The sequence below is a fragment of the Sceloporus undulatus genome, chromosome 10, assembly GCF_019175285.1.
Source record: "Sceloporus undulatus isolate JIND9_A2432 ecotype Alabama chromosome 10, SceUnd_v1.1, whole genome shotgun sequence".
NCBI lineage: Eukaryota > Metazoa > Chordata > Lepidosauria > Squamata > Phrynosomatidae > Sceloporus > Sceloporus undulatus.
This window is the reverse complement of record NC_056531.1, coordinates 9,052,543-9,076,165: the sequence shown is the minus strand read 5'-3', so window position 1 is coordinate 9,076,165 and position 23,623 is coordinate 9,052,543. Positions and strand designations below refer to the sequence as shown.

Here is a 23,623-nt window from a genome sequence, read left to right as displayed (position 1 = left end):
AATGTAGATATGTTCTCATACTTCTCCAACTCTATGATTCTATGATTCTTAATTCAGCCAAAGAACACACCTACATGACACTGTGAATGGGAGGCAGGCAGGTAGCTTCTGAACACAGTGTACACAATGGAAAGAAAATTGTTATTTCATTTGGCAGAAAGAACTGGAAACATCCAATAAAAATTGATGTGAGAGAATTTCAAGAGGTGTAAAAATGCTGTTATCCCAACACGTTTTGGCCACAAAATATTTGCAAGGTCTTTTTCTGGCCATATTAAAAGACAATATATGTACACTAATAATTGTAACAAAGCCATAGACTGAAGAAGCACAAAAACTGTATGTGCACATAGGCCTCATATTAACTTGTACTGTATATTAAAAATGCACTGATGTTCTTCATTAGCTACTTAGTTACATCTTTGTAACTGAGGCACGGTACATACCGCCTCGAAAGGGAGGGCTGGAGGCGTCTTTTTCTTCTAGAGGGACGCTGCAGCAGCCAAACCGCATGGTGTCCCTCTAGAAGAACCGGGTTTTTAAGGTGCCGGCGTACGTCACGAGTGAGCATTTGGCACACCGGTGATGTAAGTGATGCGCAGCGACTTCTGTATGCTGCACGCTGCCTACGTCATCATGGCAGCGCCCGTGTGGACGGGACGCCACCATGATGCCGCCGCCATTACATGCTAGGGTTCAAGAGCATGCGGTTACTGCGTGCTCCCGAACCTGAGTATCGGTAGCGGCACGCTGCTTTTGGCCCATCTGTATCAGGCCTGAGTAACATTTCCTTACCTAATGTCACCCATCATCCACCTTAAAAGCCAGAAGCTGGATCAGGAACTAGTGTTCCTGTGCAGTGTGCATAGCCAGGAAGAACCAGCAGTCTTTAACCCCTGAATATCAGGGTAGACTAGTGGAAATTTTTGCTTCTCCAGGAGATCAGTAGGATGTTGGTCAGAATATTGGAACCTGTTCTCCATGAGGCTCACTGCAAAATCCTGGCCAGTCACTACTTCTCCATTTAGCACAGGATTGTTATGAGAATAAAATGGGAAAGCCTCACGATTCTGCATTGAACTTCTTGGAAGAAGAGTAGGATATACATATGATTTAAATAATAACAACAACAATAATAATAAATAAAAGCTTTATTTTTAATCCGCCTCTCTGTCAAAAAGACAATTGAGGTGGCTTAGAAATCTAGAAAGTTAGGTTCCAATCAGGGCTGTCCTTGAAAAGGAAACATATGAGTTTAGAAATACAGGAGCTGTGCCACCAATTGACATATTTCACAAGCATTCTTACTGGCGTACAATAGAAAGGCTCCAAGTGAACCCTAAATAGGCATCCTTGATGTGTGGGTTAGACCCTGTGGCTCGCTCTAGGTCAGGCAGGAAGTAGACAAAACTTTAGAGGTGTGTCGACAGGATAGGACTAACCCCAAAGAAAGCTCCTGTATCCACACCCCCTAACATCTAGGTAGGCAATAAGAGAGGAATTGCCCTTGATGATCAGAGGCATGGGGTTGGAGGGGAGACCCTTATTGGAAATGGTCATTTGATCATGTGCATTTATACATAACATCTGAACACTGCTGTGACACATTCAAATGAGGCTACAACCACAATAAATTTGTACCTTCGGCTGAAATGCTCCCTGAAGTGACCCAAAGGGACCCGAATGTGGAAGCATAGGTGGCATTCCAGGCATTGCTGGAGGGTAGCTTGGAAAGTACTAGGAGACAAAAAGGAAGCAAAAAAGTGCTTATATCTTATATAATAAATACGTAATAAATGTGAGAGACACATCTGGCCCAGCTCTTAAGAACTTCTAAAAGCACCTTGGATTCCAATGCCAACTTCTAGAATTTTGTTTTGAAAAGAAAATCAAAGGACTCCTGTCAAGTTTTATTAGGCCTCCTGATATCTTTAAGAGCTCATTTATAACAATTACAACCTATTCTTAATTTGGTTCACTTATTTCAAAAGGCTAAGGCTATATGAAAAAGCAAATGATTTTCATTCACACAAATTAAATTTGCAAATGTTTGGATTGACTCAGCTCTGTGGCCTGCTATCTCATTTAAAAGGGGAATTCTCTTGCCATTAGTCATGCCTTCTGCAGGTAGCTGGTTCTAAGAAGCATAGTCTATCACCATTAAAGGGTTCATTTGAAAGCGAAAATTATTCCGTTGTTGTCCAGGCATCACACTAGAAAAGCAAGGTAGAGTCTTTCTTATTATGTTGGGAGCAACCCAACTTGACTGATGCTGAACCATTAAAATTTGTCTATTTGACTTCAGAGTGCCAAAGGAAGGGGTAAGGAACTGTGCATTGCCCTAAATGTCACCCTCTTAGGTCTAATCTCCACTGCAGAAATAATGCAATTTGATATAGATTTAATTGCCATGGCTCAATGCTATGGAATCCTGGGATTTGTAGTTTGATGAGCTATTTAGCCTTTTCTGTCAGAGAGCACTGGTGTCACAACAAACTTGGAGGCTTTCACAAAAGGAAGCTGAAATGCTCAGAATACATTTGTGATAGGTGTTCAAGTGCTAAAATTGGACAGCCTTTTTAATGTGTCTAATTATATAGTAGCAGGCTTTCTATAATGTTATAAGATACCAATTCCATTTTGCCTGGCCTATTTTTAATATATTTATATACATATATTATAATTATAATTATAATTATACATATAATTGCATTAAACTGTGATATGAGTATCATTGCAGTCACAGCAGATTAGAGTTTTTTTTTAATCTATGTGACTCGGTCAGGTTGTCAGTCCTCAAGAAAGAGTTTTGACATAATTTCTTATGGAAAAAAAGCCTATTCATGCTAGATTTCTATAGAAACAATAGTTCCATAACATCATGGCTCCCATGTGATATGAAGAAAATGCTTTCATTTTTACTAGGAGGGGTGGTGGAATTAGCCACCACTATCATTCTTAATTCTGATTTTACAGGCCTCCTGCAAAACATGAAAGTAGATTGCTTGGCATCTTTAATCTTTATCTGCCTCCCAGTTGCAAGATAATTAAATTACCACAGTTGCCAACCATGAAGTCCACTATTATTAGCAAACACTTTTAATTTTCCACAATCTGCCATCCCAGAATGCGACTTCTGACACAGCAATTGATAAAAAGCAATAGCAAATCAAGGGAAAGCAGTAAACGTACCAAGAGACAGGCACCACCAGGGTGACACTGAACTGATGTAAATTCCGACACTCCTTTCATTAGTATAAAAGGAATCCTGTTTGCTACTGTAGTTCTACAATGACCGATGCATTTATCTCAAATATTTTTAAACTACCTTTCAAGGTCAAGACCTCATCTTTTTTATACAAATAGCAATAGCAATAAGCAAGTACATTTCTATACCACTTATCAGTGCACTTAAGCACCGCCTAACCGCTTTACAATGTGTAAGCTAAATGCCCCCAACAATCTGGGTACTCATTTTAGCAACCTTGACCTCGGAAGGATGCAACCTTGAGTTGAGCCTACAGAATCACAATGAAGACAAAACTAGCATAAAACACAATAAATGCCCATAAAAACCCACAGTAATAGCAACCATAAAGGATGACAATCACAATGGCAACATTTTACTCAGCTAAAACCATTAAATCATTTCAGCAGGAGATCAATTAATGGCAGCAAAAGAAAAAGCAATTCAGAACAATTAGTGTTCTTCACTTTTTTTGCAGGATTCCTCTTATAGAGCAGTGGAAAAAATGCATAAATATGATCTCATTGCTGAACAGGCCCTGCCCTTTTTGCCCACCAACCAAGTGGTATGGTCAGTTTGCTCAATTTGTTGGTAGCCCTTCACATACTTTGGCCTCAAGTACCTTTGATTTTTAAAGAAACCACCATGAAGTCGGAATGGAGGACTCCGGATCTTCCTGGAACATCCAGAGTAAGAGATAAGTGTTTAAAATTTGTGTTAAGGTTGGTATATCCTGGTTCTGGTGCTGAACATGCTGGACATTGTGTAGGCTGTTCACACCAGAATCAGGATTGCAAAACAGGATGCCACCAGAACAGGGAAAAAGAGGGCTTTTTGACCAATGCAGACAAGGCCAAGGATGTAGCTATGCCATCGTAAAGTTAGATGTTGTAGCATCTGATGCAGAATCCTGGCCTCTGACACTAACATGGCAACAATTGTTCTAATTCTCTTTATATTTTAGCTGCTATGAGGAAATTTTGATATTTATTTTCTTTAAAAAATGGTAGGGATGTTTTGGTAGGCCAAACAGTTCCCATTCTGAGGGGGGGGGGGGGGGAAATGAAAATGATTTATGACAGAAAAATTGATGATGTAATGCCATACAGCATTTTTAGGATAGATGGAATGGAGTGGGCCACCATTACTATGTGGAAAAGATTCACAACCGCACCAAAAAAACTGGCATCCTGTTCAGAATTTACAAGCTCGTAAGCCAGTTTTTGTGGGGTTTTCGGGCTATGTGGCCATGTTCTAGAAGCATTTATTCATAATGTTTCACCAGCATCTGTGGCTGGCATCTCCAGAGAATGTTCTCTGAAGATACCAACCACAGATGCTGGTGAAACGTCAGGAATAAACTTTCTGGCCACATAGCCTGAAAAATCCACAAAAAACTATGGATGCCAGCCCGAAAAGCCTTCGACTTCACTCGTAAGCCAGACTTTACCATCTCATAACTTTTATGTTTCATGTTTGAAGTTGTCAATGACTGGATGTGACCCCCCAAATTCTACCTCTTAAGCCACACAGTGACCCAACTGAAGAGTTTCCAAGGCACTGCCAACTGGGGTGCTAGAAAATGATGAGTGCAGCGCGTTGAGACCAGCAGCTGTGGCAGGATCCTGAGGGGGCTCTTCAGCTGCCCATCTCAATATGCTCTGTGACTGAGAAAGCTTGCAGTTATCATTCTCCAGCATCTCCATATACAGAACCTCTTCTTTGGAGCGCTGCCTGACTTATGGAGGGTAGTTTCAGCAGAAGTAGGTAGAATGATAAAGTTCCATCATCATAGTTACACCTGAAGATGCAGGATCTGCTACTAATAACCCTCCTATTGCTATTTATTACTGTTATCATCTAGGATTTCACAATTAAGTTCTTATGTTCATCAACCACTTATTAACTTTTTCATTAGAGATTTGGATGGGAAGTTCATACAGACCTTAAACAAACAAACAAACAAACAAACAAACAAAATCAAAGGAAGATATAAGTCCCAGTCGTGAGAAAAGAGCGGGATACAAATAAATATAATAAATAAATAATAAATATCTAAAACATGTGGGAGCCCCCTCCCCAAAAACAAACCCTTGAAGAAAACACGCAAGATCCTGCCTTAAAGCCAGACCCCACGAAAGCACTCACGTTAGAATGTCGAAAATAAGGGTTATCAAGTTTGGGACCGTACTTGTCGAACTGGAAGAAAGGGAAAACAAGACAAAAAGTGAATATGCTTTTCTACAACACTACAAGAAGATACTGTACATAGGTTTATTTGCTAAATGGACAGCTGTGAATATTTTATAATCATTGCTCTTAAACTTATACAACTGGATTGTGAACCAGCAAATTCAGGCAATTGGCACAAATCTTCTCTGCCACCCAAGCCTTTCCTCAAGAAGCCAACCAACACCCTACTTTATTTCCCAGAGTGCAGACTTTGAGCTGTATGAGTTTGAGGAGGACATCTCCTTTCCTGCCCTATCATCAGGTCATTGTAACAGTCTTATTTAATCTTTACATATTTTTCTTGCCATTTGTCTTAGGAGCATCCCTGTGGTATAAGTCGCTATTATTTTCATTTTAAAATTCAAATCACTGTGTGATTTGCCCCAAGGCCATCCAGTGAATCTGTCACTGAACTTAATCCAGGCCAAGAAAGTTGTTCCAGGCAATTGTTCTGGTTGGAATGCTTTATAACTCAAATCTTCTTTTACCACCACTCCCCCTCATCTCATATTTATTACATAATCCTAGCTCAGTGCAGCTAGCCCTTTGAAAATAGATGTAATAAAGACTAGGGAAGGTTGCTATATAGATCCATCACACCACATTCTCTGTCCTGGTATTTCATCCCCTTGAGAGACATTTCAGAACACTGTCTCTCTGACCTCCTGTTCTTACCATGCCCTTTGAAGAATGTATGCATTCCAGCCTTAAGTAAGATGTGTTGGAGATATATTGGAGGGGGCCATGGGATGAGGTGCAATGACCCCTTTGAAATGCCACTCATCCAGCAAGCCAGCTGTTGTTGCACGCTCTTATCCATACAGGAGAGCAGATTTGCAATTGTGTTAATTACAGTTATTACTGGAGTCATGTACCCTCCAGTGTAAATACCATAAATTACTAAAACATATGCAGCTGGCAGTTTCAACACCACCCGTTTTGGCATTAGGATTAATAAACTCATTTAGTGGAATATAAAAAGATGAGAGCTCAAACATAACAAAAGAGGGTGCAGCAAAGCTGTTTTCACTCTCTAGCTTGACATGAGGAAGGTGTGGGTGGGTGAGTGGGTGGGAATTGATGTTTTTCAGTAAGATCAGATATCAAGATTCTTAAACAACTTGCCAAGCCTTCCAAGATTGCCTTACACAGAAGGGAAAAAAGAGGGAGGTATTTCCACAGTGCTCAAATACCTGTGGATGGAAATGGGGCAGCAGAAATCGCTCTCATTATTCTGTAGTTAAGCGGCTTAGAAACCAACAATGTCATCATGCCATCAATACAGTGGGAAAGAAAAGCAAGAGATGCAATTTCCCATGAGTTTGCTCTAAAATGCTTTTTTGGAACATTTGTTCCTTTGCTAGACGGAAAGAGAAAAACATGCTCTTTAAGAAAGGGGTAAAGGTAGGACTATCCTGCTTTATAGGTATATTGAAACAAACATTGCTTTTCATGGAAAAGGCATAGAACAATTCAAAATACTGAACATTTTACTGTACAACAGCATCACTGGAAAAGCAGCAAACCAAAGAGTATCATTGTAAGACCTGAAAAAGGAGGAGGCATAGAAAAACCTAGTGGTTTTGTGTTTTGCTGGATACAGATCCTGTTACGGTTGTATTATATCATCAAAAAATTGTTCTTGGACTAGCTAATGGCTGGCTATGAATGACATTGTGAGTAATTTTGGTGGCATTTTCTCTTATAGGTGGATGCCATAATTCTCTACTATAAACTGGGACAAAATGTAGACCAAAAAGTAGGACAATTGTAGAATAAAATTTAGCTCCAAATGTAGGACATTTAAGGTCCTACAGTTTTCTTAAATGTCCTACATTTTGAGCCAAATTTTATCCTATAATTGTCCTACATTTGGTCTAAATTTTGTCTTACATTTTGTCCCGGTTTATAGTAGAGAATTATGGCAACCCTAGTGGATGGCTTTATGTACCTATCAGCTGGCCAGTCAGGGAGAAAATTTTAAAACAACTGGAATGTGTGAAAGAAGACTCACATTCATGTCGTAAACAAATATTAATCCTTAGAGCATGGCCAATGTTGGATAAACAGACATGAAGCAGGAATATTTAAACCAAGTAAATTATTTTTGCAAAATGCAGCCATATGTTGTACATTGGAAAATCCCAATGTTTTGGTAATTTCTGTGCGTCCACCTTGCATGCAGGTACATAATCAATTTGGATTTTTTTTTTAGTAACACAACCTTTCTGCTCAGTAACAGATGTGCATTTGGATGGGACTCCTTCTTATGTTACTTTTAAAAATCTGAAGATTGATATATTACAATAACCATGTGAAATACACTCATCCCTCCACATTCGCTGGGGTTAGGGGCACAAGACCCCTGTGAATGAAAAAAAAATGCAAAACAAAAACACTGTGTTTTTACCTGAGAGAACACCTCTCTAGAAATCTCTAGGTACTCAAGTGCAATTCTGTAGTCAATATCTGCCAGGCACTGACCATAGAACTGCGCTGGAGGAGCTACAAATGCCTAGTAGACTGTTCTCTCTAGGTTTTTCATTGCGACCTTTGGTTAAAGTAGAGCACAGAGTTGTGCTGGAGGACCTAGATATTCCTAGCGACAACATATTAATAAAATCCATGAATAATAAAATCCGCAAAAGTCAAAGTCATAAATGTTAAGGGACGAGTGTATATATAACCATGCAGGCATATTCTTTTTTCCAGTACCCATGTTGAAAGATGTGCATGAGGGGAAAAATAGAGATCTGCATGACTATTCCATATTACATGTTATGCACCTTTCTAGAAACAGATCTTTGGAAAAGTTGAACAGCCTTGAGAAAAAGTGTAACTTCCAAACATTTGCAACATCTTTAAAAAATAGTTACAAAGGTTGTTAACTACTTTAAATCCTTTAAATAATGGTGTCTTTAGAATGGGAAGCTATAGCTAAAAGAAGAGGAAGTCTTTTGAGTCTAAAAAACCATAGCTGTGTTAGCCTGGACTATCAGTATGCAAAGGGATTTTGTAGCACCTTTGAGATTAACTGTGCGAACAAAACTGTAGCACAAGCTTTTGTAGACTTGGTTTACTTCACAGACCAAGGGGAGAAGCAGATGGGTGGCTTGAAGTGGCCTCTGGCCGCTCCAGCAGCAATCGCCCCCCTGATTGGCCTGGGACCATAGCGACTGGATGGCCTGCTTCTGAAGAGGACTGTCGTCGTTTTCCAGTGAGCCACCGGCAAGGAATGGTTTTTCGCCACTCCTTTTGCTGGTGTCTTTGGGAGCAACTTCTGGACACATTGGGGACATGTGTCGTCTGCACGCCGCCACCCCAAAGTGGCCGGAAGCCACTCTATTTTGCCTGTTTGTTTTGGGCCCAAGTCTACAAAAGCTTATGCGACAACTTCTTTTGCACAGTTAAGTCTCAAAGATGGGACCAGATCCCTTTGCTTTGAAGAGTGTGGCCATCAGCAGGGCTTTTGGCTATTTGTTTCTACTTATCCTCACATTCTGGGAGAGGGTACACACTAAGGGACGTGCACTGAATGGCATCGGGGGCAAGCTGGATGGAAAAGGAGGAAATGTGTGTTGGTGGTTGTGTTGGTGGATATGGCTGCCAGTTGAATTCCGCCCTCACCAGGGGCACAGGGCCAAGAGAGGCAGCTGCCCTGTCCAAATTCTGAACCACAAAAACACAATTTTTCAACTCTCGCCTGAGCAGCTCGTAGTCTAGAGTAGGAAAGGGAGGAAAAGAGACAAGGGCCCAACGGCCTGTTGAGTTTCACAAACACATACAAGTAAAAGCGTCAAGATATTCACCTGGCATTCCCTGTTTCTGCAGGTCATGCTGTGGTGGTTTTCTACGTGAGGACTCATTGGTGGAGGTAAGAGAGATGCCTGTGACAAAGTACCAATCAGAATCCCCGAATGAGGCTGGCAATACATGATTGGTTGGTTGAATGATATCAACAGGCTGGTATCTAAAGACAAGAGAGAACACCATGAGCCATCACAGCAGAAAACATATGGGGGCATTATCAAACAGCCCTCCCCCCCCATGGTCACCTCCCAGCCCGAGAAATACTGACAATAGGATTATTATTATTATTATTATTATTATTATTATTATTATTAAAATGACATTTTTGGATTTGATAAAAATAGCTGAACAACCTTGCCATCCTTCTTTTTACCCCACCAACACACGTGTATGTACATTTAGAGATATTTAAAACAACATTTTCTTTATGCACACATATATACGAATATACATTAACCCTCCCAAGTATGCTGCCACCTGTGAAGTGCAGTTTCCTTAGAATTTTTAAATTATTTCTGGCAGCAGATTAGTGGACTGGGAAAACTGCTGAACCACCATTTTTTTTTAAAAAAAAAAGCAACTACAAATGTAAACATGGACCTTTAGACAGTTGTATTTTTGGTATCTGATTTATTGGAATTACAACTCCACTCCCTTCAATCAGTTCCGAGGCGCCTTAACAAAAGTTTAAAAATTACAATATAAACACATTGAAACAAAAACATTAAAACAATGTTCCAGGTTATGGGCAAAAATGTAATGTTCTTCAGAGCCATGAAGTTGAAAACCAAATTACTTTGGAAACATGCTGTTGAACATGTAACTAGCTAGACATGAGAGGGTGCTTAAAAGCAATGCAAGGGCCTCCTCATGGTTCATTGTAAACTTACATGCTGGTGTAGGCACCCAGGTAATACATTCAACCTGCTTTAGCCTTTTCCCCATCCCCTGCAATTGCAGGCTGTTACGGGGCAGCTACTCTCCCTAGAAGGGAGTTGCTCCAGGTGAAAAAACAGGTAAGTGACAAATACTTCATAAGCAATTTAGAGATCCCCCCATTCACAGGGAGTCCATTTCAAAATGTTAAAGGCAGTTAATGGCCTAACTTTTAATTGCTTGCAATTCAGTTCAAAACCTGTTTTAACCATCCTGAAGGAGAAACAGGATTTCTCTAAAGGATACAATAAATGGCAGTGGAATAAATAAAAGCTATTACTTACTGCTAGAGGACCATGCTTAACGTTTTCTTGTGAATCACATTTGGGACTATGGCTAAGTGCATGCCAAAATGGCTTTCAGACTGTAAACAGGTGAAGTCCATCAGTATTTTGGAAGATTCAAATTTCATGACACTGACTTAAAATAAGAAGAGCTCTTTGATTCAGTTGCCTGTGGTTCTAGTACTTTTGAGGTAAAACCACAAATACAAACAGCTGTGTGTGTGTGTTTAACTATCTATATAACTGCTGCTGCATAGAAAGAGCCACAGGTACTACTAATAAATAAAGGAAGACATTTCTATACTGTTCACACATGCTTTTGGAAATAAATTCATACCCCCTTCTTCTCTGCCGCTTCCCTCTTATTTCTTTACCAACACTTTCAGCTCCTATTCTCTCAATGTAACAGAAACAATTGCCATAGAGTTCAAGTTCTTCCTAGAAAGGAAGCACTAATTCTGTATAGTGGTGAGAAGAGGCTCCCTAGGAAGGGGGTACAGAGGACATTTTCACAAACATTTTCACAAACAATTCAGAAATTAAAAGTTAGTACGTTTACTGCTGCATTGCTTTCAAATTTCCTTCAATGAAAAGAGGAGTCAAAAGTAAGCTAATGGGTTGTTATGCTAAAGGGACACAGCTCTTACATTTCCAGACCTAGCATAGTATTACAACCCTTGCTCTCCTGGCTAGTAGTTACTGATGGCACTTCTTGGCTCTGGCTTTTTTTTCTGAAAAGAGAACCTGACACAACACATACTCCTTCTGGTTCAGAAAAAAATCAGCTCCTATTACTTCCAATACAATCAAAATAATTTGCAGGATTAGAGTTGCACGAGTCCATGGAGGGCAAAAGACAAATAGCAGGCAGTGTATGCGATGTCGGAGCAGAGGCTACTGCTAAATAAAAGAAAAAAGGTTTATCTATAAGGCAGTAACGATCACTTATGGTTTGTGTTAAATACCATGACAAGTTTTGCTTCATAGCCTCCGAAAGCAGCTGCTGTTGCCCCAAAAGGAGGGCTCCTTCCAAGATTATTTAGCACTAATAACAGACAGTAACACTTTTAACTTAGGATGGAATAGCAAGGAAGAAGACTGTTCAGTCTCAAGATCCCCGGGGTAGTAAGCTGTAAAATACATTATAAATAGTTATAATCCATATCTAACATCTTCAGAGGAAAAACCATGGGCCAAACTAGATGTGACAGTACCAGAACTACTTTATTGACACCCAAATCAGCAAGGATAGGCATTAATCTTGCCCACCCAAAACCAGGCTTCACCAGCCTGGTGACCCCCCAAACTGCTGGACCACAAAATGGCTATGAACCATGAGAGTTGTAGTCCAACACACCTGGGGTGTAGCAGGTTGGAGAAGGCTGCCTTAACCTCTCCCTCTAACTACTCTCCCCCCAGTTCACTTCTAGCATCAGAGCTAAGCTCAGGTGAAAAGTGCCATGGGGGGTGAGAATTGGGGGAGGCAAACCATGGATAATGAGAGGGATCAGCATCCCCCCTCAATGTTTTGGTGTTTTTACGTACAATATTTTATAGCACCTTCCAGGTTTTTTGAAAAAACGCAAGCGAATAGATTGCACTTTATATGTGACTCTACTCACATATAAGTTTGACTCTAGTGATTGATGGTGGTGATGATGATGATGAGAATGACAAAATAGTAATACTAACAATAACAAGAACAATATAGAACATATATAAAAAATGGGGATGGGGTGGGGTGGGGAATCTGGCCTGGCTTAAGCACCTGGATACTTCTGTCAGTACCAAGATAATCCACTTTGTGTTTTCCTGGGGGAGGGGTGAAGGGAAAGCGCAATGGATTTAAAAGTTGGCAGCTGCAAAGTGATTCAGTATCTGGTTTCTTTAAAAGACTTGAAGCCACCCTGATGGATTTGCAGCTGACTCCAGACTTCAGTATGACATTGCAGCGTCATCTTTATCAGCAAAGAGAACAAAAAGTGAGTGTCTAGGGGCACAAAATAGCAGCAACTGCAGTGGCAAAGCACTTACGCAGAGAGACTGTAACAGGGATGCAAGATGGCAGGCAGGCCGAACTAGTTTCCATCTCGTATTGGCTGCGATGCGTTGGGGCTGGCACACAAGCGGGTGCGATGATGTGCACTGAGTGGGCTAGTGCAGTCAGGGACTGCCTTCCTGTTTGCCATGAAGGGGAGTAGTCTGTATTCACAACAAGGATTCTCCATTAAATTATAGAACTGTCATGGTGTGTGCATCAGGGTCCCAGAGAGCTCTGGCTTGTGGCCATTAGGTGGATGTGAAAGCCAATTCATTTGTTGCGTGGACAATAATAATATTTAATTTACACAACAATTTAGAGTGTTTCAATAGGACGTTCCCTTATATCAGGCTATACTATACAGTTGTCTAGCCTAGTATAGTTTATTCTGACTGGTAGCAACTTTCCAGGGTCTCAGGCAGAGAAAGTTTCCATCACTTGTTACGCAGCTCCTCATTGAGAGGAAGAACCATAGCTCAATGCTAGAGTGCATGCTTTGGATCCTTTTAACTGGCAATTCCAGGGAGTGAACATATGCATAGACTCAGCCACTGTGCTGTGGTCCCTCCCCAAATACTTCACCTTGTAATCTTTACAACAACTTTCAGAATCATTTTCTTCATATTGAAGATGGGTCTAAGGCTTAGATACACAGGCATGCCTAAGGCAATCTAGTACTTTCATGGCAGGGGTGACTTTTTTTGATCCCTACAAAAGATACCAGGGGCACTTAGCTTGAACCTGTGATGTTAAAAATCTAAGGTTGGAATCTGGACTATTAAACTTCTGAGGAATATAAAAGCCTAAAGGCTTCTGCATCATGGTCTAAATACCCTAAAGGCACCAGAGGATGTTTGATCTTGGAAGCTAAGTAGGATCAGCCCTTGTTAATACTTGGATGGGAGACTGCCAATGAATCTCAGTTGCTATAGGCCTGTTTCAGAGGAAGGAACTGGCACCATCTCTGAGGATTCCTTGCCTAGGAAATGCAATTCATGGAATTGCTGTAAGTCAACAGACGACTTGAAGGCACATACGCACAAAGACACCTCTGCATTAGGGGTGGGCTGCACTGGACCTTGCAACCACTCATAATCCCCTGCCACTGTCTCATTCCATTTCCCTTTTTTTGTTAAATTTTACAAGTTATGACTATGTCGTTGAAAAATTCAGTGCTTCAGGAGCGATTTTGGAAGCAACAAGGGAGACTTGGGGTACATGTGGCCCTGTGTTGCCTACACTGCAACATTGTATTGTATTAATGAAACTGAATGGTGACATGCAGCAGTAGCCTGTATGAGTGGCCAAATCTGGTATAATTATTATGAGACAGGTCTTCTGCTCTTGTCTGGTCAAGAAAGCAGAACTGTCTGAATTCCAGCACTAACTAGCTTAAACCTCAGAGCTGGAGAACACTCCTTCTAGGTCTTTATATAAGGCCCTTGATTATGGTCTGCCCCAGCATTATGATACAGGTCCAATTCAGATGTTATGTTAACATGGTTTGTATTATGTGTTTGTGTGCTGTGTCCTTCAAGTCATTTCCGACCTAAGGTTTTTCTTTGCAAGATTTGTCCAGAGGAGGTTTGCCATTGCCTTCCCCTGAGGAAGAGAGGATGTGACTTGCCCACAGTCACCCAGTGGATTTCATGGCCAAGCAGGGATTAAAACCCTAGTCTCCAGTCGTAGTCCAGCGCTCAAGCCACTATGCCACACTGGCTTCTGGTTTGTATTATAACTATGGTTAAAAGGTCACAGATACTATTGAGTTACCAGCTGGAAAGTTATGATTTACCTGCGTGCTTTCATTTTCTATCTGTTCACTACTTAGCTCCACAAGTTTATACATTGCAGCCTGTGGTGTACAGTCAACGGCCATGACTGATGTGTCCGATTTAGATAGTACAGCAAACAACAGTTTAGAGAAGGGAAGGCCTACAAAAAAAGTAGAAATCCCCCTTCCAACCTGTTCCCCCCCCAAAAAAAATGAATATGAGAAATTTACTTTTAAAATGACAGATAAAATATTTAAAAGGAAGTGTTCTTATATCCCCCTGGCAATTATTTAAAAAAACCTATATATCAGGTTGATTTGTGGATAAAACTTTGTAAAGTACAGTATCTTATATCACTGCAATTCTTGGACTTGGACCCTATACAGACCGGCCCGATAGGCTGGCCTATGGGTGGAGTTGGGGCGCAGTGTCCTGATGACGCATGCCCTGACTCTGCCCCAGGGTGCCATGATGCTGCACGCTTCTCTGGACGGTGTGTGGCATCATGGCGCAGGTCTGGCGCTGCATCTAGATGACGCAGCACGGAAGGAGTGCCATAGAGCCATGCCACTGTGGCTATGGCACCCTTTGGAGAGAGCAAAAAGGAGCTGCTTTTTGTGGCTCCTTTTTGTGCCCTCCAAAGGCCAGATTGGGGCTATGGCATGAGGTTTCCACAGCCCCGATCCGGCCAGGAAAGGGGCGGTCTGTAGAGCCCCTTAGTTCCCTTTTTTTCAGGTTTTTTTAATGGGAATTAACGCTTTATGTCTGCTTGGCACTATGGGAGACTTCAAGTCACCTACTGACTTATGGCGAACCCTTGAACTTCATAGGGTTTTTTAAGACAAGAAATACCCAGAGGTAGTTTTGCCAGTTCCTTCCTCTGAAATAAAGCCCACAGCACCTGTTAGCCATCCAAGTACTAACCAGGATTGACCCTTCTTAGCTTCCAAGATCAAATGGTCTGATGGGAGAGAAATAGGTCTGAGGGGAGAGAAAATAATTTTTCTTTATTAATATCAACAGTTTCTTCTGTTTTTATTGGATGTTTGCCTGCTCCTCATAAACTGGCAAAACGAAAGCGATTCCTTATAGCTGAGTTGTTCCTTACAATTGAAGTCTTGTAGCTCTATTTTACAAGAAATTAAATCTTAAAAAGTAAACCCAAGATAATTTTATGTTACTCCAAGTTATAGAGAACGTATTGTATGTTTCAAAAGTAACATCTATTTTTCTTTTTTTAAAAAAGTTTTTTTCTGAACTCTCCCTGGGGGAGGGAAAACACAACTGTATCCCACAGCTCCTTTACAATGGGTTGTAAATTAATATCAACCTGTGAGTGAACATTTCCACCATGTTTTGTCCTAGCTACATTGCTTCTGTAAGAGTGTTCCTAAGGCTGCATCCACACTGCAGAAATAAACCATGTTAAGTGCCATGGCTCTATATTATGGAGTTCTGGGGATTGTAGCTTATTGTGGCACCAGAGCTCTCTGACAAAAGAAGGCTAAATGTCTCACCAAACTACGATTCCCAGAATTCCATAGCAGTGAACCATGACAGTTAAAGTAGTGTCAAACTGGATTATTACTGCAGTGTGGATGCAGCCTAAGTTTCTTTTGCCTTAAACTGGTGAAGAAATTATAGATGGAGTAGGCCACTCAGTATACAATCCAGTGACCTTGCAGCTTCAGTTTCCAGAATACAGTATTAGCTGTGTAGGCTATATTTCAGAGAAAGAAACTGGCAACACCACAACTGATTTTTCTTTGCCTATGAAAACGCTATGAAATTCATGGGGTCGCCGTAAGTCAACAGCAAACCTAAAGGTACAGACACACACAAGCTGAACAGAAAATCTGTTTCTAAAGGTCCCTTTGGACAGTCTTGTTGGGGGATGGATTTTCTCCTTCCTTAACATTTAGATTCAGACTGAGGAAAGGAGGGGGGGGCATCAGTGCTTTCAACAGTTAAAAATGTTCCCTCCTTTCTCACTTGTTAACTGGCTTTTGTAGGAAACAGAAGAGGGACATTAGTATAAATGTGTGTCCGCTTTAATCCCTGCTGGGATAGTCAAATGCCAGATCAAAAAGGGGCCCAGTGGGTAGGAGCACCACAGAAGACTCCAGCTGCCACAGAAACAGCTGTAAGGTAATGGGGAAATTATAAAGCTGCTGTTTTAGTGGCTGAAGCAGAAATGTATGTATATATAAGGATTATACAGGAAACTTCTCATATGTTGTTTTACAAAGTGAAAGTTCTTCTTTACCTTTTCTAGAGAGCTAAAGCTGGAATTCTGGTGATGCACTATGCCCATGGGTGGACTTTTTCAAGAGTTTTGGAGTGGTGTCAAGTGACGTTGGGGAAATTCTGCTGCCTCTGAGCAGTTCCTTCTCCAATGGTTTTTTCTTCATGGTGGGGCCCACGACCTTTTCCCTCTTGCCGCCACCATCTTTGTGTGCCTCCTCAACAATAGTGCAGCAACAGAATTCCAGCTGTGAAGTTCTGATATGCAAAGGAGGGAAGTATGGAGCAGCCTGAAAGGATGGCGCAAACCACTGTTATAAATAGAGAACGCAAGGTCCATTTGTCTTTCAGGGACAAGATCGCTGACTACTACTGGGATTCTAAGCAGAAAATCTTTCTTGCCCAGCTGCGCTTCATCACTTCACCCAGATGTTAATTCCCGCCTCCTGCTTAGTGGCAAAAATGTCTCACAGGACAATGACTACTTTACTCCTTTTCCCAGCTGAAGGTTTTCCATGAATTGTTCTGCATCCAAAAATTTATCACAAAGAGCACTCAAGCTCCCTCTCCTGTAATGATGAAACAGCAAACAATATTTTAAAGAACAAGGATTGGGGTTTGGGGATAAGATTTTTAGTAAAAAGTGTTGCATAAAGAAGCATGCAACATGGGGCTTGCCATCAAAACTGGCACCCCTTTGTGTTGTAACAGGTAGCATCATTTACCCTGTGTTGTGATGCCATTATGTTGACTACTTCCTTGCCCAGTCAGCAGCAGCCAGTAATACCAAGCAAGATCAGGGAAATGCAAAACATGATGATGTGACAATAGGGGATCAATGATATTGTATGTTACAGGAGAGGAGTGCTGAACTTAGCATTTTCAGCCATGTCATCCTTTGAAAAGTTTTATTTCTGCTCAAACAGAATCAAGATAAAAAAAAAAGGGGGGACAGGGCTTTTTTCAAAGTAGGCTTTACTCCCCAGCTTTCCCTCCTGAGTATGTTGAGTTCAGGGACCATAACTCAGAGGTAGAGCCCATGTTTGCATGTACAGTTGCTCAGGTTCAACCCCTGGCATCTCCTGACAGAAAGGACCAGGTAAAGTGATGGGAAAGACCTCTCTCTGCCTAAGACCATGGGAAGCCATTGCCAGCTAGAAGAAAATCCTGAGAGAGATGGACAAATAACTGACTTGGGATAGGGCAGATTCTATGCTCCTAAGAAGGGGTTTTCTTGCTTCATTTCATTCTGCTTTTTTTTCTTTCATCTGTATTTTTAGCCACTTCTAGTTTGACCATCTCCCTCCCCCAACCTCCCTTTCCCACTCACACACAAATGGCAACAGAAGGAGAAACATTTCTATTTGGAAAGGTCATTTGATTAACTTCTTTTAGACCTTCTGTAATATTTGGAAGACTAAGAATGCTATGAATTCAGCTTGTCTCCAGAGGGATATGCTGCCCAGTCCACAACAGGGGTGGAGCATAAAGAGTCACTATTATACCACTTCGCTTTGAGGTCTGGTTCATTATGCCTTACCAATTACAATAATGTTTCCTGCTGCTTTTGAAAGCCCAACTAGAGTGGATGGCTGGCATTTTGGTTTCGCCTCTCCTGATCTATGTACTCAGCCTGACAGTTTTATAGTGCATGAAAAGGGGAATCAATCTTAGTACGAAACCCAGTGGGATGGTAGAACCTACCTGCAGGGTGACCTGGGATCACAAGGCTGTTGGTGGGTATTGCTGGAGGAGGTGGCAGCGTAGGAGGGGTGGCAAACATGGCCGGATGATGCTGGTGTTGGGACTGAGATCTGAGAGGGAAATGCGAGGCAGCAAGGTTAGAGATGGAGAGGGGTAAAGCTGGACCAGAGGGATGATGGGGAGGGATCTGAGGTGGGAGGGGGAGGTGTCTTGGGAGGCTAATGCTTGTTGTGCTACTGGCACTGCTGCTTCTGCTGTGGAAATAAAAAAAAGGACAGGGAGGGATGGGGAGAGAGAGAGAGCCATTAGAAAGACATCAGAATTATAGTAACATTCTGCAAAGCAACAGCATCTAGGAAAGTGTCCGAGCAAAACACTTGACCCAATCTCTTGGAACTGTTGAGCTCCAGTTTGAACAAGGAAAGTCTGTCTGCACTGGCCAGGACACTCCAAGGGCAGCCCAGATTATCCTGGCCCCAAAGCTGTCCCAGCCTCCCTTGTTACCTGGGTCCCTCTGTTCCAATGCTGGGAAGCTTTTCGCACAGACATCCTACTGTGCTGTCTAGCATGGCCATGGTGGTGGTGAGTTGCTGTCTGGCATCAGAATGGAAGGCTCTGGATCATCCAGGAAGATCCAGAGCAAACAGGGAGTTATTTAAACCCATTTTAACAGGGGTATACTCTTGGGCTTGGCACAGAATGGGTTGTGCGTTGTCAAGATGATGGGGGAGGCCAGTTTATTTGGCCCATGCAGACAGGGCAGTATTCTCTGGAGGACATCTTTCATATATGTTTTCAAGGGGCTTCTCTTTCCTATTCAAATATCCACTCTACCCTCCTAGGATTTCCCTTCTAGTCCACTTCTAAGACTACTGTGAACCTTTCCTCATTCTGAAATACATTATTGCAAATGTGTGCAAAATGAGAATTGGATCCTATCGCAACACAAGGTAGAGCTTGCATTTCAATGTCACAGCCAAACTGATACGTTGAAAACAGTGTGGTTAGATAGGTCTGTGTACCAGGGGATCTAGTTTGCTTCTAAAGGTTAAAATTTCAGCGTGGTTTGTGGGTGTTTGTGAAGAGGGAGAACTGTCAGGAGAAGAAAATCTCTTGGGTGCTTACTAAACCTCTTGAAGTTTCTCAGGCATTCAATAAGCTCACAAAACTTTATATTTTCCAAGATGAACATGTGTGTGTGTGTGTTGGGGAGGTTTCAAGAATCATTGTAAGATTTAAACTGCAATGTTCAAACTAGAGGGTTCCAGACAGCAGAGCACTTACTGAAGACAGTCTACCCACGTACCCACCTGATATTATTGAGTCCGTTGTGGGCCACCTGGTGGTGCACTTGGTAACTGAGAGAAGGAAAGTTGTGGCTTGGAGGCTGCGTCCGAAGCTCGGGCAACAGCTGAGGCTGTGAGTGAGGCTGAGACTGCGGCTGAGGGGTGAGTCTTGGAGGTGCTGGTGCTGAGATCAGTGGCTCTTTTTTCAATAAAGGGCTTGCCCAAGCACTTGATGTGGGTGCAGAGGAGTTGGAAGTCACGATGGTAGTGGATGCCGGTGGGCTGTGGAGTGGCAGCACAAAGGGCACGTCAGTGTTCAGTTCCTGACTGCGCTCTAGCCCAGACACCTTGGGGATGCCTCCTGCTTTTGCTTCGGCCTTGTCATTTGAGGATGGACCTTCAAGAACAAGAAAAATAAGGCAAAACTTATGTGGCAAAAACATCCTGAGGATGCATTCTGTTATTTGCATATTAAGCCAGATGGGAGGCAACAAAAGATCTCAGACAAGTGGCCAACAACGACTAGTGATTTACAGCCAGCACTGCTATGTGGGCTTGGGGCAAGCTCGGGGAGTATGGATTTGCTCTCCTCTTGGGTTTCTCTTTTCCTTTTCAACAAGGAGACTTGTTCCATCAAAACATTCTTCATCACACACTCCAGTTAAGCAAAATATCAGAAGACGGACTCATGTTTCTCACAGGTGGGCTTGGGGCCACTGGAAACAGTAAACTTTTTCCACAAGAGAAGAAGGAAAGAAAGGCTTCTTGACAAAGATACATGGAAGAACTGTATCAGTTTTTACACATGGGAACCTAACCAATCCATTTGAAAATATAAAACAAGTCATACTCAATATGATTTAGTAGGAATATTTATTATGTTAAACAGATAATAAACCTAGATGTCAGTTGTAGTTACTGAGTATACTGTTAAGCGGGAATGCGTGTTTCATGTTAATTCTTTCTTTTCTTTTTATTTAAATAACCGTTGTTAGAGGTCACCGTTGCTATAATTTGGATGTTTGGTTGTTTAATTAGGTTGCATCTGCCCATCTGTCTGAACATATTGGCTTTTGTGGAGTCAGTCCATCAGTTGGATCTGATGGAGTGGAGTCCATGAAAGCTTAAGCTTTCTTTTTCTCCATCTCAGGATTCCTTTATTTCTCTTTATGCAGAAACAGACTAACATGGCTATGTCTGTGTTATCATCAAATTGTATCTTCATTTTAATATCCACCAATAAAGTGTAATTTCATTAAAAATAGACAGTTTTGTAAAATGTAACGTTCTGTTCTGTATAATAAATATGGATGGCACCAGAGCCACTTTTTGTTTCACCGGTCCTTCCCAAAGTCATCTTCCCTCCCTCCCTCTTTCTCAAAAGAATTCACATCTCCATGGCAAGGTACCCACTGTTGTTTAAGTATGTTTTGTCCAGAAAAGGTTTTTTTTAATACACCGACCTCCAAACTAAGAAAACAATGAGCCAAACTATCTCAGTGAACACAGGGCAGAACTTTGATTGAACCCCCATATTAGCTAAGAAGGACAGTTTGCTTACCTGCAACTGTAGTTCTTTGAGTGGCCATATGCGAATCCACACAAATGGGTTATTCTGTGCCTGCGCAGCATTTCCAGATCCTACTGGAATCCCTGGGGAAGACTTTCTGGTGGTAGCTCCGCCCACTCTCTATTTAGGCAGGAGGTCTTCCCGCCCTTTCCCAGTTCCAAAAAAGGTCCGCTGTAAGAGCAGACAAGGAAGAGAGAAGGACACGACAGAGGGGAGGATGGGCGGGATTTGTGTGGATTCGCAGATGACCACTCGAAGAACTACAGTTACAGGTAAGCAACCTGTCCTTCTTTGTGGTCTCTGCGAAGCACACAAATGGGTTAGACTGGCAAGCTTGTTCCTCTGTGGAGGAGGGAGAGTCCTGGCACTAAAGCAATTATTAAACCAGAAAAACAGTGTGATTGTCAGATATTTGACAGGTGCCAACTAACTTTAGTGCATTCCGTAAAGGAGAACAGCTCTGCCAAAGGCTGCTTCATGTTGGTGTCTGGTATCAAGTCGGTAGTGCTTGAAAAAGGTCAGAGGTTGTGATCATACCGCAGCCTTGCAAATGTCCTCCAAGGGAATTCCGGAGAGGAAGGCTGAAGATGAAGCTACCGCCCTGGTGGAATGGGCTCGAATTCGAGCAGGCAGAGTCTTCCCAAAAATCCCGTAAGAGAGAAGGATTGTGGAAGTCACCCATTTGGAGAAACGTTGAGGTGTGACTGGAAGCCCCATTTTGGGGTTGGAATAGCAGATGAAAAGTCTGGGGGAACGATGAGAAGATGCAGTCCGGTCGAGGTAGAAGGCTAGCGCCCGCCTGACATCAAAGGACTGGAGTCAGCGGTCGGTGTCGGTGGTCGGGGCTAGCATCGGGAGAATAATATCCTGACTGAGATGAAAGGTGGACACAACTTTTGGTAGAAAGGAAATGTCTGGATGGAGGACGACCTTGTCCTTAAAAAATTTCAAGTAAGGAGAATCTGTACGGAGGGCACAGAGTTCACTGGCCCGGCATGCCAAGGTGATGGCTACCAAAAAGGCTGTCTTCCAGGTGAGGAGCCTGAGATCACAGGAAGCCAGAGGTTCAAATGGTGAGGTAGCGAATGCTGCGAGAACGAGGTGCAGGTCCCAAGAGGGAGTAAAGATTACTGCTGGTGGCTTGAGGTTGGTAATGCTTTTGAGAAATTTCTTCACAAGTGGGTCAGTGAAGAAGGATGGGCGGCCGGAGAATTGAAAGTGTGCACAAATGGCCACGAGGTAGCATTTTAAGGATGAAATGGAAAGTCCAGGTGCTGAGAGGTGGTGGAGGAAGTCCAAAACGACAGAGACGGTGACCTCCGAAGAGGTGAGTCCTGCTGAGGACAGAACAGCCAATTTTTTTTCTCACTTGAAGGTGTAGGAGCACTAAGTGGAAGGCTTTTGGGAAGCCAAAATGATTTCTTGGACCGGTACCGAGAACCTGGTCTGGGCAGGATCCTCCACGCCACAAGATGGAGAGTGTCCACGTCAGGGGCGCGAACCCGACCATCGTGAAGAGTGAGAAGGTTGGGATGGAGAGGCAGAGGCCAGAAGTGGTTCTGAGAGAGGTGGAGAAGCAGGGCAAGCCACAGCTGTCTTGGCCACCAAGAGGTGATCAGGATCGCGTCTGATCTGTCCGTTCGTAGCTTTGCTACTACTATGGTGATGAGAAGAAATGGAGGAAAGGTGTAGAACATTTTGCCGGACCACTGGAAAAGGAAGGCATCCCCTTGGGACTGAGGTGAAGGGATACTGGAACAGAAGTGGTTGCATTGAGTGTTGAGATGCGAGGCAAAAAGGTTGGCGTCTGCAGTTCCCCACAGAGAAAACAGGTGAAGGGTGACTTGAGGATTCAGTTGCCACTCGTGACAAGAGTCTGGAGCTCTGCTCAATTTGTTTGCCAGTTCGTTCTCCTCTCCAGGGAGATATATGGCTTGCAAGGTGATCTGCCTTTGGATGCACCAGTTCCAGATTTGGAGGGTGAGGCCAAGAAGAGTGGTTGACCTGGTACCGCCTTGCTTGTTGATGTAATACATCATGGTTGTGTTGTCTGTGAGGAGGAGGACAACCTGGTTCCGCAGAGAAGGTTCGAAAGCTTTGAGTGCTTTTTGAACCGCTAGCATCTCAAGTGCATTGATATGCAATTGGTGCTCTTTTGGGGACCATGTGCCGTGGACAGCGAGGTCGTTGAGATGGGCTCCCTAGCCCGTGTTTGAGGCATCAGTGGTCAGTGAAGACTGAGGTTGTGGCAGGAGGAAGGGGATGCCCATCAAGACATTCTGTGGATTGAGCCACCAGTGGAGGGAGAGGGTGATAGGCCTTGGCACAGTAAGCCACTTCTGTGGATTGTCGAAGACGAGGTTGAAAACTGATAGGAGCCATGACTGGAGAGGATGTATGCGGAGACGGGCCCACAGTATGACATACATGGTGGATGCCATATGGCGAAGGACTACCTGAGCTGTTCAGACAGTGATGCACCAGAAGGCAAGGC

At 42.6% G+C, this 23,623-nt stretch overlaps 1 protein-coding gene across 14 annotated transcripts in view; it reads right to left on the bottom strand.

Annotated features, from left to right (window-relative positions):
- The window catches only part of LOC121916497 (autism susceptibility gene 2 protein-like), a 90,240-nt gene that overhangs the window by 37,230 nt on the left and 29,387 nt on the right, over positions 1–23,623 (bottom strand). For 10 of the 14 annotated variants that reach the window (XM_042441653.1, XM_042441658.1, XM_042441655.1 and 7 more), the window contains exons 2-7: positions 19,584–19,956; positions 18,274–18,527; positions 12,544–12,711; positions 9,289–9,449; positions 5,396–5,446; positions 1,642–1,737 (exon numbers count right to left, since the gene is read on the bottom strand). In XM_042441653.1, coding sequence (XP_042297587.1) covers positions 1,642–1,737; positions 5,396–5,446; positions 9,289–9,449; positions 12,544–12,711; positions 18,274–18,527; positions 19,584–19,956 — 1,103 coding nt within the window. The remainder of the gene's footprint in view (positions 1–1,641; positions 1,738–5,395; positions 5,447–9,288; positions 9,450–12,543; positions 12,712–18,273; positions 18,528–19,583; positions 19,957–23,623) is intronic. The other 4 variants (XM_042441654.1, XM_042441663.1, XM_042441664.1 and 1 more) reach the window with 4 other exon arrangements.